Consider the following 15,594-nt stretch of genomic DNA (forward strand, 5'->3'; position numbering starts at 1 on the left):
GGGAGGGATATTACAGGAAGAGGGAGGGAGGGGGAAAGCGTAGAGAAGGCTGGGGCTCGGGTGGGATTGGAGAAGTAGCAACAGCTTGAGCTCTGGGACTACAGTGGACAGAAAGTAAGAGCGTGGTGTGCTCTCAATGAAGTGAGAAAGCCAGAGAGATATGAAAGGAAACAAGACATATCAATCTACGTAAAGGAGGGCGGACAAAAGACTGGCATTGTAATTCTACAGGAGCCGAGCGGACGGGGGGAAAGGAGAGAAAGAAAGGAGAGAGGCGCATGAGAGATTTTTATAGGGCACAGACAGAGATATGATAGTCCGCTTACAGAAGAGGCGTGCCCGGAAACGCTCTGAGAAAGAGAGAGAGAGGGAGAGAGAGAGCGAGAAAGAGAGGGTGGAAGAGGAGGGGGAGTGAGTGAGACAGAAAGATTAATGACAGCCAGAAAGAGCGAGCGTGAGCAGTGAGGTACAATTGGGGAGAAATAGCAAGGGAAGGAGGAGGGTGCATGAGAGGTAGAAAGAAGAAAAGGAGAGGGGGTAAGGTGCCGAAACAAACTAACGTGTGAGTGCTGAGTGAGGGACAATAGAGGAGAGAGAGAGAGAGAGAAGAAGAGGGGGCCAGCCAGAGGAAGTAGCAGGGGGAGAGAGGCATGAGGGGACTGTTCTTCTGTATACTTACTCTGCTCATCCTGGGGACTGTCCTGACTGCATTCGTCTGGAACTTCTTCAGCGACCGGTGAGTCCCATTCCTTTCACACCCCTTCTCCCCAACTTCCTCCCTCCCGGCTGGGCAGGTGTTGGAGAAGTTGGAGCCTTTAGCCCCGGTCTAGGGTGGAGTATTAGCTCTGGCTGGAGGTAGCTAGCATCATGTCCTCCAGACAGACACAGAGAGGAAGGAAGTGAGTCACCACACTTCTGCTCTTAATACTGTGATTATTTCACATCGGTTGGTGTGAGTAGCTGCTCTAGTTGAACAAGGTGAAATATGATATGTTTGGTGTTGGTGGTTATGCCTGTTCACTGGTCCCTCCCCTCCACCACCTCCCCTTCTCTCTCTCTCTCTCTCTCTCTCTCTCTCTCTCTCTCTCTCTCTCTCTCTCTCTCTCTCTCTCTCTCTCTCTCCTCAGAGCAGTGGTTTTTTCCCCCCAATGCTTGTTGGGTATCTTAGCTAAACCACTGACACACCATGAATCTGTGGTGGAAAAGAGAGAGAGAGAAACATCTGTTTGTGCCCCAGCGGAGCTGATGGATTTCATATCATAAATCTCAGTTTCTTGAACCACTATTTATGAACTCTGAACAACCTGCATTCATTTTACATCTTGTGTTGAAGCGAACTCAACTGTTTATTTGACAATGTAGAGGTAGAATAAGAGGAAGGTGTTGCAAAGGCACATGGATGGTTCAACGTTGGTGCATTTTGAAATATCATACTCAGACAAAAATATTATATCAGAGCTTATCTCCCTTTGTCCCATTAAAACATACAAACCTAGCATGTGCCTGTAGGTGTGCAAGTGTGCATCTGCATACATCTACCTCTAATAACACATTTTTACTCTGTTAGATATTGATTTTAAATAGTGATCTATTTTCTGTGGGAATTTAATAAGTCATCTGTAGGCAGAGGGAGATAAGTAAGTGAAAGGGGAACAGAACATTTGTACAAGAGATCGAGATAGAGAGGTCACTGTAAAATGCCTTCTCATGCTGTTACCAAAACACGCCAGATGAACACACTGTTGGTTTGTTTACGCTTAGTGTCTACTCCTCTGTGACAGTGAAACTTGAGAGCCATTTTTTTCCAGTCATGTCTCAATAAAACTAACTGTCTAAACGGTATCTGTCTGAATGTGACTCTAGAATCTCAGAGTTAATCATATAACTAAGTGTGCCCCTGCACATTTACTCTGTACCGGTACCCCCCTGTATATAACCTCCCTACTGTTATTTTACTTTACTGCTGCTCTTTAGTTATTTGCTTTTATTTATTTTACTTAACACTTTTTTATTTTACTTTTTTATTTTTATAAAAAACCTGCATTGTTGGTTAAGGGCTTGTAAGTAAGCATTTCACTGTAATGTCTACTGTAATGTCTACACCTGTTGTATTCTGCGCATGTGGCAAATACAATTTGATTTGATTTGTTTGACATTCCCCATCTGCAGGATAAGACAATTATCCCACCATAAATAACTGTCCACAAGAGTAGGGCATTGTGGAGTGGGGAAACCCATGCACCTTCTGTAGTATGTTCATCAAAGATCTCTTTGTAGCTCACGTCAAGGGTGATTTTCTGTATACAGTAAGTTCAGGCTTGACCTTGCCCTTGGATTTCTTATCAGATCTAAAACTGATTTTTGAAAAGGTCCCCTGTCTTTCAGTTAATTTGCGGTTGGCACTTATGGGTGTAATGCTGCTGTGAAACCCATTCAAGCGTTCAGGGTTTATTTTTTGATGATCAGTAAAACACGCTAGACTCAGAGGGGTAAGGTAAAATGGCTGCCCAGTGTGTTGTGTTTTGGCTTCGGTAATCCTTTAGCTCACCAGGTTATTGTTACAGTACGCCCAACATTCAGCTATTGATTTAATGTAAACACTGTAAATTACCACATCAACACAATTCATTCAGTGAAGGTAACATGGTAAACTCAAGCAATACACTGCAATACAACAGCAAACAATGCAGCTATACAAGTGTTGACAAGATAAGTGGTGTACTGGGTTCAAACAGAGGTCTACTTGTGACTCTGTCAAATCCATCATAGATAATTGGCTTATCTCTTGTCCTTTTTTTACTATTAACTGAGGTCATCATCCTATTCTCTCTGTCTTCCTCTGTCCCTGTTTGTGTACATAGCACAAATGTCCATCCTGGCAGCCCCCCCCACAAAGCTCCTATTAGGAACTCTGTGCCAGACCCCTCCGGAACATGCAAGGGCTGCAGGTGAGACTAGACACACGCCCTGGCAACCACTACCTACAATCCTCTCTGCTCAACAACCGCCTCATCGTCTCTCTACTGTTATTAACTTCATTATATGGTTCATAACTGCATGTTCTCTGTTTTGTGTGTGTATGTGTGTGTGTGTGTGTGTGTCAAAGGGATACAGTCACTGAAAAAGTGGTGGAGCGCTACTCTCACCGCTGGAGGAAGCAGGAGGACAATTTCACAAAGTTCAGGTGAAATATAAACACACTATAAACCCAGACTCTGAACCCCACTAAAAGCCAGCCAAGATGAACCAAAGACCACTTTGTGAGGGTCACTAACCATAACAAAATTGATGTTTCCTTTCTACTCCTAAAAGAATGAGAAACAAAAGCAAGTGGAAGTGTGCTTCAAAGCAGAAGCGACCTGTGAAATGTTAGCGTTTACCTCTTCATGCTGTTAGTAGCAGTAGAAGTAGAGGTCAAAGAGTAATGTGTGATTGTTTCAACACCAGTCAGTCAGTCAGTCAGTGGGTGTTTTCCTTCTCAATGCTGTCTTCCTCAGCTTCCTGTCTCTGCAGGCTAACACTGGCTTAGTAATGCTCTCTATACAGTATACAGAGACTTCAACAACACCAAACACCATCAAAGAGAACAGTAAGGAGCTTTGTGAATGAATAAACACTTGAAAGGAAGGACACTCAGAGCAGAAATTCTAAAAGACAATACTTTTCAATAAACATCCCTTTCCAATGTTTATATTTATATTAAGACAAGAGGATGAGGCCTTGTGTCACGATCGTCTACCAGAGAGGAGGACCAAGGCGCAGCGTTGAAGGCTAACATATTTATTTATAGAATGATCACACGATCAAAACAACAAAACGATGACGTGACAGTCAATGGTAATACACAAACCAAATACGAACAAGAAACCACACCAAATGAATGCCTAACGGCTACCTAAGTATGACTCCCAATCAGAGACAACGAGCTACAGCCGTCTCTGATTGGGAGCCACCCTGGCCAACATAGATATACCAAACCAGAAAGTGAAACCTAGAACACACATAGACTATACACACCCTGGCTCAACATATTAGAGTCCCCAGAGCCAGGGCGTGACAGTACCCCCCCCTAAAGGCGCGGACTCCGACCGCGCCCACCAAATACCACAGGGGAGGGAACGGGTGGGCACTCCGCTTAGGCGGCGGATCCGGCTCCGGGCCTGATCCCCGCTCCCTCTCCAACCCCCCAAGGTACCCCTGGTCCGGTCTGGCCCCGCTGGCCGGAGCTGGACTGCACACTGGTGGAGCGGATTGCTCTAGCTCCGGCGTGAAGCATCTGACCGGTGCCGGACCAGCCACCGGTGGAACAGGCACGGGCCGTGCCGGACTGGACGACGCACACCACTGGCTTGGTGTGGGGAGCAGGAGCGGGCCGAGCCGGGCTGTCGAGCGCACCCCTGACTTGGTGCGGGAACAGGCACGGGCCGTGCCGGACTGACGACGCACACCACTGGCTTGGTGTGGGGAGCAGGAGCCGGGCCGAGCCGGGCTGTCGGGCGCACCCCTGACTTGGTGCGGGGAGCAGGAACGGGCCGAGCCGGGCTGACGGGCGCACCACTGACTTGGTGCGGGGGAGCAGGAACGGGCCGAGCCGGGCTGACGGGCGCACCACTGACTTGGTGCGGGGAGCAGGAACGGGCCGAGCCGGGCTGACGGCGCACCACTGACTTGGTGCGGGGTGCAGGAACGGGCCGAGCCGGGCTGACGAGCGCACCACTGACTTGGTGCGGGGAGCAGGAACGGGCCGAGCCGGGCTGACGGGCGCACCACTGACTTGGTGCGGGGAGCAGGAACGGGCCGAGCCGGGCTGACGGCGCACCACTGACTTGGTGCGGGGAGCAGGAACGGGCCGAGCCGGGCTGACGAAGCGCACCACTGACTTGGTGCGGGGAGCAGGAACGGGCCGAGCCGGGCTGACGAAGCGCACCACTGACCTGGTGCGGGGAGCAGGAACAACCCGGACCGTACTGGGGACATACACCACTGGTCCTACGCCGGGATCTGGAATGGGCCGGACCGGACTGGTAACACACCCCAGTACCTCTCGCCGTGCCTCTACACCTTCCACCCCCTCTTCGACCAGTGGCCCCCGTAACCTGGCGGCCTCCTCTGCCAACCCGCTGGGCCGCTCTGCCGCGGTCTCCTGCTGGCCCGTCGTCCACGGCGTTAGCCCCCCCTAAATATTTTCTGGCCGTCTCTCCTACCCGTGGACCAGGTCTCCATGTCCCTCGCCAGCCTTTCGCCCTTCTGCCACAATGTCAAGCCCTTCTCTTCCTCACCCGGCTTGACCCAGTCGAGGAGGCGAAGGAGATCTGCTAGAGATCTCCCTGGCGATGGCTCCTGGACACGCTGCTTGGTCAAATCTTGGTGGTTTCTTCTGTCACGATCGTCTACCAGAGAGGAGGACCAAGGCGCAGCGTTGAAGGCGAACATATTTATTTATAGAATGATCACACGATCAAAACAACAAAACGATGACGTGACAGTCAATGGTAATACACAAACCAAATACGAACAAGAAACCACACCAAATGAATGCCTAACGGCTACCTAAGTATGACTCCCAATCAGAGACAACGAGCTACAGCCGTCTCTGATTGGGAGCCACCCTGGCCAACATAGATATACCAAACCAGAAAGTGAAACCTAGAACACGCATAGACTATACACACCCTGGCTCAACATATTAGAGTCCCCAGAGCCAGGGCGTGACACCTTGTTTATGTATTCCTGTATCTGATATTTTCTTCCATTTATCACCAGTAGCTTTTTATACCTAACTTATCAACCAGTCTGTTTCAAAATAAGATAAAAGAGTATGTGATTAATTTACAGTACGCTTTTAATACTGTCTCTTTATCTTATAATCAAAAGGTTATTATTGTGTTCTCAGGTCTCTTCTGCGTGACAAATGTCATGGACTCACCAAGGCTATGGTGACACAGGCCAACACTCCTCTGGGGTCAAAGGTTGTGTACGATGGAGAGAAGAGGAAGCCTCTTCAGGTGACCCCTGAACTGTTCAGCACCTTCGCTAAGGTTCGTTGCTCTGGTCCAGAGTGTCACCTCAATGATTAGTGTGGGTTTAAGAAAGAGAGTGACATGACACATGTTGTGTTGCCTACAGGAGAATCATTTTGTGAATACGACATGGGATACGTGTTCTGTTGTTGGGAATGGGGGAATCCTAGCTAACAGCAGCTGTGGAGAGAAAATCGACTCCGCCCAGTTTGTTATCAGGTGTGAGACAGAAAACGTACTCCACAATAATGACCATTTCCTATCAAACATTGTTAGACACAACTTTACTGACTACTTCCCTCTGTCTCCCTCTCTCAGGTGTAACCTCCCTCCTCTGGAAAATGGCTATAAGAGAGACGTGGGCAACAAGACAGACCTGGTGACAGCTAATCCCAGCATCCTCATGGAGAAGTGAGTTTGGGAGCTCATTGTGCTTCTCATATTGCCTATCACCTGGTATTTTATAGTGGATTAAGAAATGACCTGATCATATATTCTTGTGCTGGTCAAATTAATCTCCTCCAGCTGTTCTTCACCTCTTTTTTTCTCTCCATCCCAACCTCTCTCAGATATGGGGGCCTGCAGGGGCGTCGTCGGCCCTTCGTGGAGAGCCTGCGTAGCTATGGCGACTCCCTGATGCTCCTGCCAGCCTTCTCGTACGGCCACAACACGCCCGTGTCTCTGCGGGCCCTCTACACCATCCAGGACTTTGGCAGCCCCTCGCGGCCCGTCTTCCTCAACCCAGAGTACCTCCAGAGTCTGGCTGTCTTCTGGCGGGGCCAGGGCCTGCAGACGGTACGCCTCAGCACAGGACTCATCGTGGCTAGCCTGGCGCTGGAGCTGTGTGCCAACGTGCATCTCTACGGGTTCTGGCCCTTTAATCAACACCCCAACAGAAACCAGCCCCTCACCAACCACTACTACGACAACAGGCAGAGTAAGAAGACGGTGCACTCCATGCCCGCTGAGTTTGACCACCTGCTGAGGCTCCACAGCCAGGGCGTGCTCAGGATACACCTGGGAGAGTGTGCGTCCGCCGGCAGGTAGGCCCCACCCCTTTACCGGCACCTTACCTACAGCTAGGACAGACACAACAGGGGCATAGGGCCCTCCTATAGACTCTCTCAGGAGTCTTACCCAGTCATGCACTTACCCAGTCATGTCTTTGCTACGTGCCAGATCGGATGGCCCCGACTGGCCCCAAACGCTCTGGTATTCAGCACAGGGGCATATTTTATGTGCCAACTAGCTGGTCACAGTGGAGGAGCAAGGTGGAGGCTGGGACGTGTAGTCTCCACAGCAGCCGTTTGTAGATTCTTAGTGTGAGAGTCTGCAGAACAGGTTGATCTTCAATCAAATGATTTGTACTGTACCCAAAATGGGTGTAAATACATGAAGCATGCATATCATATACTGTATAGATTTACAATTATGTATTTATCATCACAAGTGTTCCAGCTGGAATCTAGAGAATGTTTTTGTTTTGTTGGACTTCAACTGAGAAGCCATTTTAGTGGTTAAACATGTATGGTTTAGATGAGGCCTTCCAAACTACAGGGGGGTCAGTGTAGTGCCTAAAAACCTTCCTGACTGTAGCCAAAAATACCACATTTGAGCCTTTAAGAGTTAACAGAATGTATGGTCATGTCAATCAAATACGTCCTGGATTGGACAATCTTTAGCTGGACTGTTACATTCAGATTTACAGTACCAGTCAAAAGTTTGGACACCTACTCATTCAAGGGTTTTTCTGTATTTTTACTATTTTCTACATTGTAGAATAATAGTGAAGACATCAAAATTATGAAATAAAAGTGTTAAACAAATCAAAATATATTTTAGATTCTTCAAAGGTGCCACCCTTTGCCTTGATGACAGTTTTGCACACTCTTGCATTCTCTCAACCAGCTTCACCTGGAATGCTTTTCCAACAGTCTTGAAGGAGTTCCCACATATGCTGAGCACTTGTTGGCTGCTTTTCCTTCACTCTGCGGTCCAACTCATCCTTAACCATCTCAATTGGGTTGAGGTCGGGTGATTGTGGATACCAGGTCATCTGATGCAGCACTCTACTTCTTGGTCAAATAGCCCTTACACAGCCTGCAGGTGTGTTGGGTCATTGTCCTGTTGAAAAACAAATGGTAGTCCCACTAAGCGCAAACCAGATGGGATGGCATATCGCTGCAGAATGCTGTGGTAGCCATGCTGGTTAAGTGTGCCTTGAATTCTAAATAAATCACAGACCGTGTCACCAGCAAAGCACCCCCACACCATCACACCTCCTCCATGATTCAAGGTGGGAACCACACATGCGGAGATCATCCGTTCTCACAAAGACACGGCTGTTGGAACCAAAAATCTCAACTTTGGACTCCTCAGACCAAAGGACAGATTTCCACCGGTCTAATGTCCATTGCTTGTGTTTCTTGGCCCAAGCAAGTCTCTTCTTCTTATTGATGTCCTTCAGTAGTGGTTTTGTTGCAGCAATTCGACCATGAAGGCCTGATTCACGCAGTCTCCTCTGAACAATTGATGTTGAGATGTGTCTGTTACTTGAACTCTGTGAAGCATTTATTTGGGCTGCAATCTGAGGTGCAGTTAACTCTAATAAACTTATCCTCTGCAGCAGAGGTAACTCTGGGTCTTCCTTTCCTGTGGCGGTCCTCATGAGGGCCAGTTTCATCATAGCGCTTGATGGTTTTTGCGACTGCACTTGAAGAAACTTTCAAAGTTCTTGAAATGTTCCGTATTGACTGACCTTAATGTTTTAAAGTAATAAAGGACTGTTGTTTCTCTTTGCTTATTGGAGCTGTTCTTGCCATAATATGGACTTGGTCTTTTACCAAATAGGGCTATCTTCTGTATTCCACCCCTACCTTATCACAACACAACTTATTGGCTGAAACGCATTAAGAAGGAAAGAAATTCCACAAATTAACTTTTAACAAGGCACACCTGTTAATTGAAATGCATTCAAAATCAAATCAAATGTTATTTGCCACATGCGCCGAATACAACAGGTGTAGACATTACAGTGAAATGCTTACTTACAAGCCCTTAACCAACAATGCAGTTTTTAAAATAAAAAAATAAAAAATAAAAAGTGTTAAGTAAAAAAAATTAAAGCAAATAACTAAAGAGCAGCAGTAAAATAAAATAACAGTAGGGAGGCTATATACAGGGGGGTACCGGTACAGAGTCAATGTGCGGGGGCCCCGGCTAGTAGAGGTAATTAAGGTAATATGTACATGTGGGTAGAGTTAAAGTGTCTATGCATAAATAATAAACAGAGTAGCAGCAGCGTAAAAGAGGGGGGTGGGGTGGGGTGGGGGGGCAGTGCAAATAGTCAGGGTAGCCATGATTAGCTGTTCAGGAGTCTTATGGCTTGGGGGTAGAAGCTGTTGAGAGCCTTTTGGACCTAGACTTAGTGCTCCGGTACCGCTTGCCGTGCGGTAGCAGAGAGAACAGTCTATGACTAGGGTGGCTGGAGTCTTTGACAATTTTTAGGGCCTTCCTCTGACACCGCCTGGTATAGAGGTCCTGAATGGCAGGAAGCTTGGCCCCAGTGATGTACTGGGCCATACGCACTACCCTCTGTAGTGCCTTGCGGTCGGAGGCCGAGCAGTTGCCATACCAGGCGATGCCATACTCTCGATGGTGTAGCTGTAGACATTTTTGAGGATCTGAGTATGGTATGGCAACTGCTCGGCCTCTTTTCAGGCTTTGCCGTGCCCTCTTCACGACTGTCTTGGTGGGTTTGGACCATGATAGTTTGTTGGTGATGTGGACACCAAGGAACTTGAAGCTCTCAACCTGTTCCACTACAGCCCCGTCAATGAGAATGGGGCGTGCTCAGTCCTCTTTTTTTTTCCTGTAGTCAACAATCATCTCCTTTGTCTTGATCACATTGAGGGAGAGGTTGTTATCCTGGCACCACACAGCCAGGTCACTGACCTCCTCCCTATAGGCTGTCTCATCGTTGTCGGTGATCAGGCCTACCACTGTTGTGTCGTCGGCAAACTTAATGATGGTGTTGGAGTCGTGCCTGGCCATGCAATCATGGGTGAACAGGGAGTACAGGAGGGGACTGAGCACGCACCCCTGAGGGGCCCCCGTGTTGAGGATCAGCGTGGCAGATGTGTTGTTACCTACCCTTACCACCTGGGGGCGGCCCGTCAGGAAATCCAGGATCCAGTTGCAGAGGGAGGTGTTTAGTCCCAGGATCCTTAGCTTAGTGATGAGCTTTGAGGGCACTATAGTGTTGAACGCTGAGCTGTAGTCAATGAATAGCATTCTCACATAGGTGTTCCTCTTGTCCAGGTGGGAAAGGGCAATTTGGAGTGCAATAGAGATTGCATCATCTGTGGATCTGTTGGGGCGGTATGCAAATTAGGGTGGGTCTAGGGTTTCTGGGATAATGGTGTTGATGTGAGCCATGACCAGCCTTTCAAAGCACTTCATGGCTACAGACGTGAGTGCTATGGGTCGGTAGTCATTTAGGCAGGTTATCTTAGTGTCCTTAGGCATAGGGACTATGGTGGTCTGCTTGAAACATGTTGGTATTACAGACTCAGTCAGGGACATGTTGAAAATGTCAGTGAAGACACTTGCCAGTTGGTCAGCACATGCTCGGAGTACACGTTCTGGTAATCCGTCTGGCCCTGCGGCCTTGTGAATGTTGACCTGCTTAAAAGTCTTACTCACATTCCAGGTGACTAACTCATGAAGCTGGTTGAGAGAATGCCAAGGGTGTGCAAAGATGTCATCAAGGCAAAGGGTGGCTACTTTGAAGAATCTCAAATATAAAATATATTTTGATTTGTTTAACACTTTTTTGGTTACTACATGATTCCATGTGTTATTTCATAGTTTTGATGTCTTCACTATTATATCTACAATGTAGAAAATAGTAAAAATAAAGAAAACCCCTTGAATGAGTAGGTGTGTCCAAACTTTTGACTGGTACTGTATATTTTATATCAATGATGATTAAATGTGTTGTCTCATTATGACATGGTGTATTATACATTCAATGTGGTACTGGGTCTTCCATGTAATTGTATTTATTTAACCTTTATTTAACTAGGCAAGTCAGTTAAGAACAAATTCTTATTTACAATGACGGCCTACACCAGCCAAAACCGGACGACGCTGGGCCAATTGTGCGCTGCCCTATGGGACTCCCAATCACGGCTGGTTGTGATACAGCCTGGAATCGAACTAGGAGGTCTGTAGTGACGCCTCAAGCACTGAGATGCAGTGCCTTAGACCGCTGCGCCACTCGGGAGCAATGAGTCCCTTTGATATTCTAAGTAGAAATTGTGCACCAATATTGAATTTTAAAAGACTGTTATATTAAATGAAATGCCCTTTGATATAGACCACATGGAAAATTTAATAAATCAGATTTTTTACATGAATAAAGACTTGCTAAAGTGGCAAGATTCTGCATTTTTATATGTCCCTCTGTGCACCCTCTGTGACTTCAAGAAAGATGGTAACCCACTTAACCTCAACATCTTTTCACCATCGTTGTAAAGCCCTAGTTATTTTGTTGCTTTGACAAAGTCATTTCTGAAGATTATAATTTATTTCATATGATTTAGTTATTAATTTTAAAGTAAAAAACAACAACCTGTCCCTCATTTTAAGGTCAACCCTGTTACGTGAACTGAACTCTCGTTTTAATATGGTGAAACTTTTCCTTTTTTTATTGGGAAAAGAAACATTGAATATCTAATAGTCAAATCATAATGTAAAAGCAGGTGAGCTGGTTCTACTCTTTTTGGCAATTTTCTGGTGTTTTGTGGTGGAAAACTGAGTGGGTCAAGCATAACACGTCAACCCTGTTACCCATAGAGGAACAGGCTAGAAATGATTTAACATTTTCATTTTTTTTGTGACACTTGCATTCAAGTGCCCCTCTCTGTTGCACACAACAAGCTTCCATTCCTCCTGTCACAAGGGGATTTATGGCTGATTTAAGATGAAATCGTCAACCCTGTTGTGGTCAACCCTGATACTTTATTTGGCACTTAATAGGCACTTACTATAGTCATTTTTTTATTCAACCTCTTGAGATGGGAAAACACGTTTTTTATTAAGTTGAACATGTGCTCTTCATGACAGAATGTTAAAATTGGGTGAAATAAAACAGGTTCTTTTTTTCTCCACCAAGTTAGACAACCCAAAACCCAGCTAACAATCGTTCCCACAACTTTAGGTCACCAGAAGGGACTCATTTCCTGGAACGACCCTACTACTATACCAACACTTTGTTTCATCATTTCAAAATACATTTTGGGAAAGAAAAACAGTGTTTCAATGATCCTGTAAACATAAAATAACAACAAAGGGTTCTTACACAGCAAGGACTGTACTAGATACCTTACCCAGGCCAAACTAACTCAGTGTAATGATGCTGGAGCACGCAATTGTCTTTGCACCTAATTTAGGAACAAATGTGAAAATATTCAAGTGAGTGTCATTAGTCCAATGTTTGAAAGTGAACTGGCACAGTTTGTTTTATTAATAATATTACCACACTGATGTTACATAACCCTTCAAACAGAGATCTTTTCTATTCTGGTTCTTTGTACCGTTTGGCAGTCCTGGATGTAGCACAGAGATGGCCTGGGCCCCAGCCTCAGCCTCAGGCCTCAGTCTCCAGGCTGGCTCTCTGGGTAGTGCCATGGCCACACTGGCACAACGCAAGACAACCTCCCAGACCCAGAAGCCTTGGGCTGGGCCCGACACCAATGTCTCTGGACCCTCGGGACTGGGGCAGGGTGCTTCTGAAGACCCCACACAGGGTTCAAACTCAGAGCAGAGGACAAAACAGAGGAGGGGGAACAGAAGGTGACCAGGGAAGTGATGACACCCATAAACATTTCTGGGGAGTCTCCTTTCAAAAATGGTTTCCATGGTTACCAGCTCACACAGGTCAAAGTGTTATAATTAAGCAATAAGGCCAGAGGAGGTGTGGTATATGACCAATATACCACGGCCAAGGGCTGTTCTAATGCACGACGCAACGCGGAGTGCCTGGACACAGCCCTTAGCCGTGGTATATTGGCCATAGGTCACAAACCCCAGAGGTGCCTTATTGCTATTATAAACTGGTTACCAACGTAATTAGAGCAGAACAAATACATGTTTTGTCATACCCGTGGTATACGGTCTGATATATCACGGGTGTCAGCCAATCAACATTCAGGGCTCTAACCACCCAGTTTATAACAACAAATACTCCCCTCCTGTGACCATGGTGACAGTAAAGAATCTGTGCTGTGACTAAATAACAACATTAGGAAGGGAGTGAGGGAAAGGTGGGGGGATGCAGGATTGACAGTTCACTTATTAGCACTGTAGCTGCTGTAAGTAATAGGTTAAAACTAGATGCATGGGTAAGAAGGGCATTCTAGAGCTTGCATTATTTCCCTATAATACAAGGTATATTTGGAAGGTAGAATTCAATGGCTATAGTTCATTCTTACATGTTCTATGTTTGAGCTGCTTTTGAAAGCAAAAGTAGAATTGAAAACATTATTGCCAATTATGAATTCGATTTTCATAGTGGTAAGCTAGGACTGATGGTTTGATTAGCTAAACTAGCAAGTCTGTTTGTTTGGTTACCATGGCAACTCATGTAGCTATGTAGTAAACTTGGTAGCTACTTCAGTGGATGTTGAACACATTTCTAGTGGCAAATGTATTAAATTATAGCCATGGTATAAAAGGGATAATCAACTCGGGGCTCTCTGGAAAATAATGCAACTCTGTGGAAGGTCTGTTCCACTCCACTAGTGGGTCGTGGACCACAAATTCCACCTCGTTCATTATTTTCCATAGAACGCATAGCCCCTCGTTGATTATCCCTTACCTACATTTCTTCAACCCCACTCTAATATGCTTTCCAAAGATGGAATTTAACGGACTATTATGCGACCACCAATAGCGTTAACTATGTATGGAATGCTGTGTGAGAATGTCTTACCGTTGAGGCTGGTTGTAGTGCTAAAGCATCCTTTCCTTAACGTGAATGCAGTTTTTTATTGGAACCCACTGTGCACACACTGTTGAATCAACATTTTCTCCACGTGATTTCAATGAAATTACATTGAACCAACGTGGAATTGACGTTGAATTGACATCTGTGCCCAGTGGGAAACGACTGTGAAATCATGTGAATGTCTGTATCAGATTTTCTGTGAATGAAGTCATGAGAAGTGTGATTCAGATTGAGTGAATAAACATGCTCAACATGGAGGTTCTGGTAGTGTCAGTGATTGGCTGAACCGGTTTGGGTAATAAACCCTATCTACTTTGACAATGTTACAGTATTTGACATATGAATAGCACCAGTGGTGGAAAAAGTACACAAAAGTCATCCTTGAGTCAAAGTAATGATACCTTAATAGAAAATGACTCAAGTGAAAGTCACCCAGTAAAATACTACTTGAGTAAAAGTCTACAAATATTTGGTTTAAAATATACTTAAGTATCAAAAGTATATGTAATTGCTCAAATATACTTAAGTATCAAAAGTAAAAGTTAAAATAATTTCACATTCCTTACATTGAGCAAACCAGACAGCACCATTGTATTGTTTTTTAAATGTACCGATAGCACACTCCAACACTCAGACATCATTTACAAACAAAGCATGTGTGTTTAGTGAGTCCGCCAGATCAGAGGCAGTAGGGATGACCAGGGATGTTCTCTTGATATGTGTGTTAATTTGACAATGTTCCTGCCTGCTAAGCATTCAAAATGTAATGAGTACTTTTGGGTGTCAGGGAAAATGTATGGAGTAAAAAGTACATTATTTTCCTTAGGAATGTAGTGAAGTAAAAGTAAAAGTAGTCACAAATATAATTAGTAAAGTAAAGTACAGATAAAAAAACTACTTAAGTAGTACTTTAAAGTATTTTACCTTAAGTACTTTACACCACTGAATGGCACCTACATAGTTTCTCAGTTGTGTCTCATGCAGAGATTTGTCACTGAATAATCCATTACAAGTGATCAACATCCATAACTAGAACACACTATTTTATAATTTAAGTTGATAGAGAATGACTGTGACAGAAGCTGTGTTCGAATACCCATACTAACATACTGTATACTTCATGAGTATATACTACATACTGTATACTATTAGTTAATTTTAGTGTTATTAAATTCAATCTGGAGTGCCAGAGTTTGCTCTGGGCGTTCGTAAATTCAGAGCGTTGTCAGATTGTGAATTCTGAGCATTTCGCTCTCAGAGTGTTCAGAGCGCACGCTGGACACTCTGGCCGAGGAGTAGGGTTGATCCGAGCATTCTGACCTCACAATGGCAGTCAAGCACCCAAGCTAACTTACTAGCTACTTCCAGACACAAATGAGAGAGAACCTCACTCTGACCATTTTACTCACCCTAGTAGAGCTGGTTAGGCTGTTTTCATTACATTTACATTTTAGTCATTTAGCAGACGCTCTTATCCAGAGCGACTTACAGTTAGTGAGGGCATACATTTATTTTTATTTTTTTACTGGTCCCCCTTGGGAATCAAACCCACAACCCTGGCGT

General features: G+C 45.4%; 1 protein-coding gene across 1 annotated transcript; it reads left to right on the top strand.

Moving 5' to 3' along the window:
- The first annotated feature begins 54 nt into the window (after nt 1–54).
- On the top strand, nt 55–13,043 carry LOC121569506 (alpha-2,8-sialyltransferase 8F-like). The gene is made up of 8 exons (XM_041880529.1): nt 55–736; nt 2,862–2,948; nt 3,107–3,184; nt 5,894–6,038; nt 6,127–6,239; nt 6,339–6,431; nt 6,590–7,063; nt 12,630–13,043. Exons 1-8 carry the CDS (start codon nt 651–653, stop codon nt 12,880–12,882), a joined length of 1,329 nt encoding a protein of 442 aa, XP_041736463.1. The 5' UTR covers nt 55–650; the 3' UTR covers nt 12,883–13,043.
- The last annotated feature ends 2,551 nt before the right edge of the window (nt 13,044–15,594 follow it).

The sequence above is a fragment of the Coregonus clupeaformis genome, chromosome 30 (assembly GCF_020615455.1).
Source record: "Coregonus clupeaformis isolate EN_2021a chromosome 30, ASM2061545v1, whole genome shotgun sequence".
Classification (NCBI taxonomy): domain Eukaryota; kingdom Metazoa; phylum Chordata; class Actinopteri; order Salmoniformes; family Salmonidae; genus Coregonus; species Coregonus clupeaformis.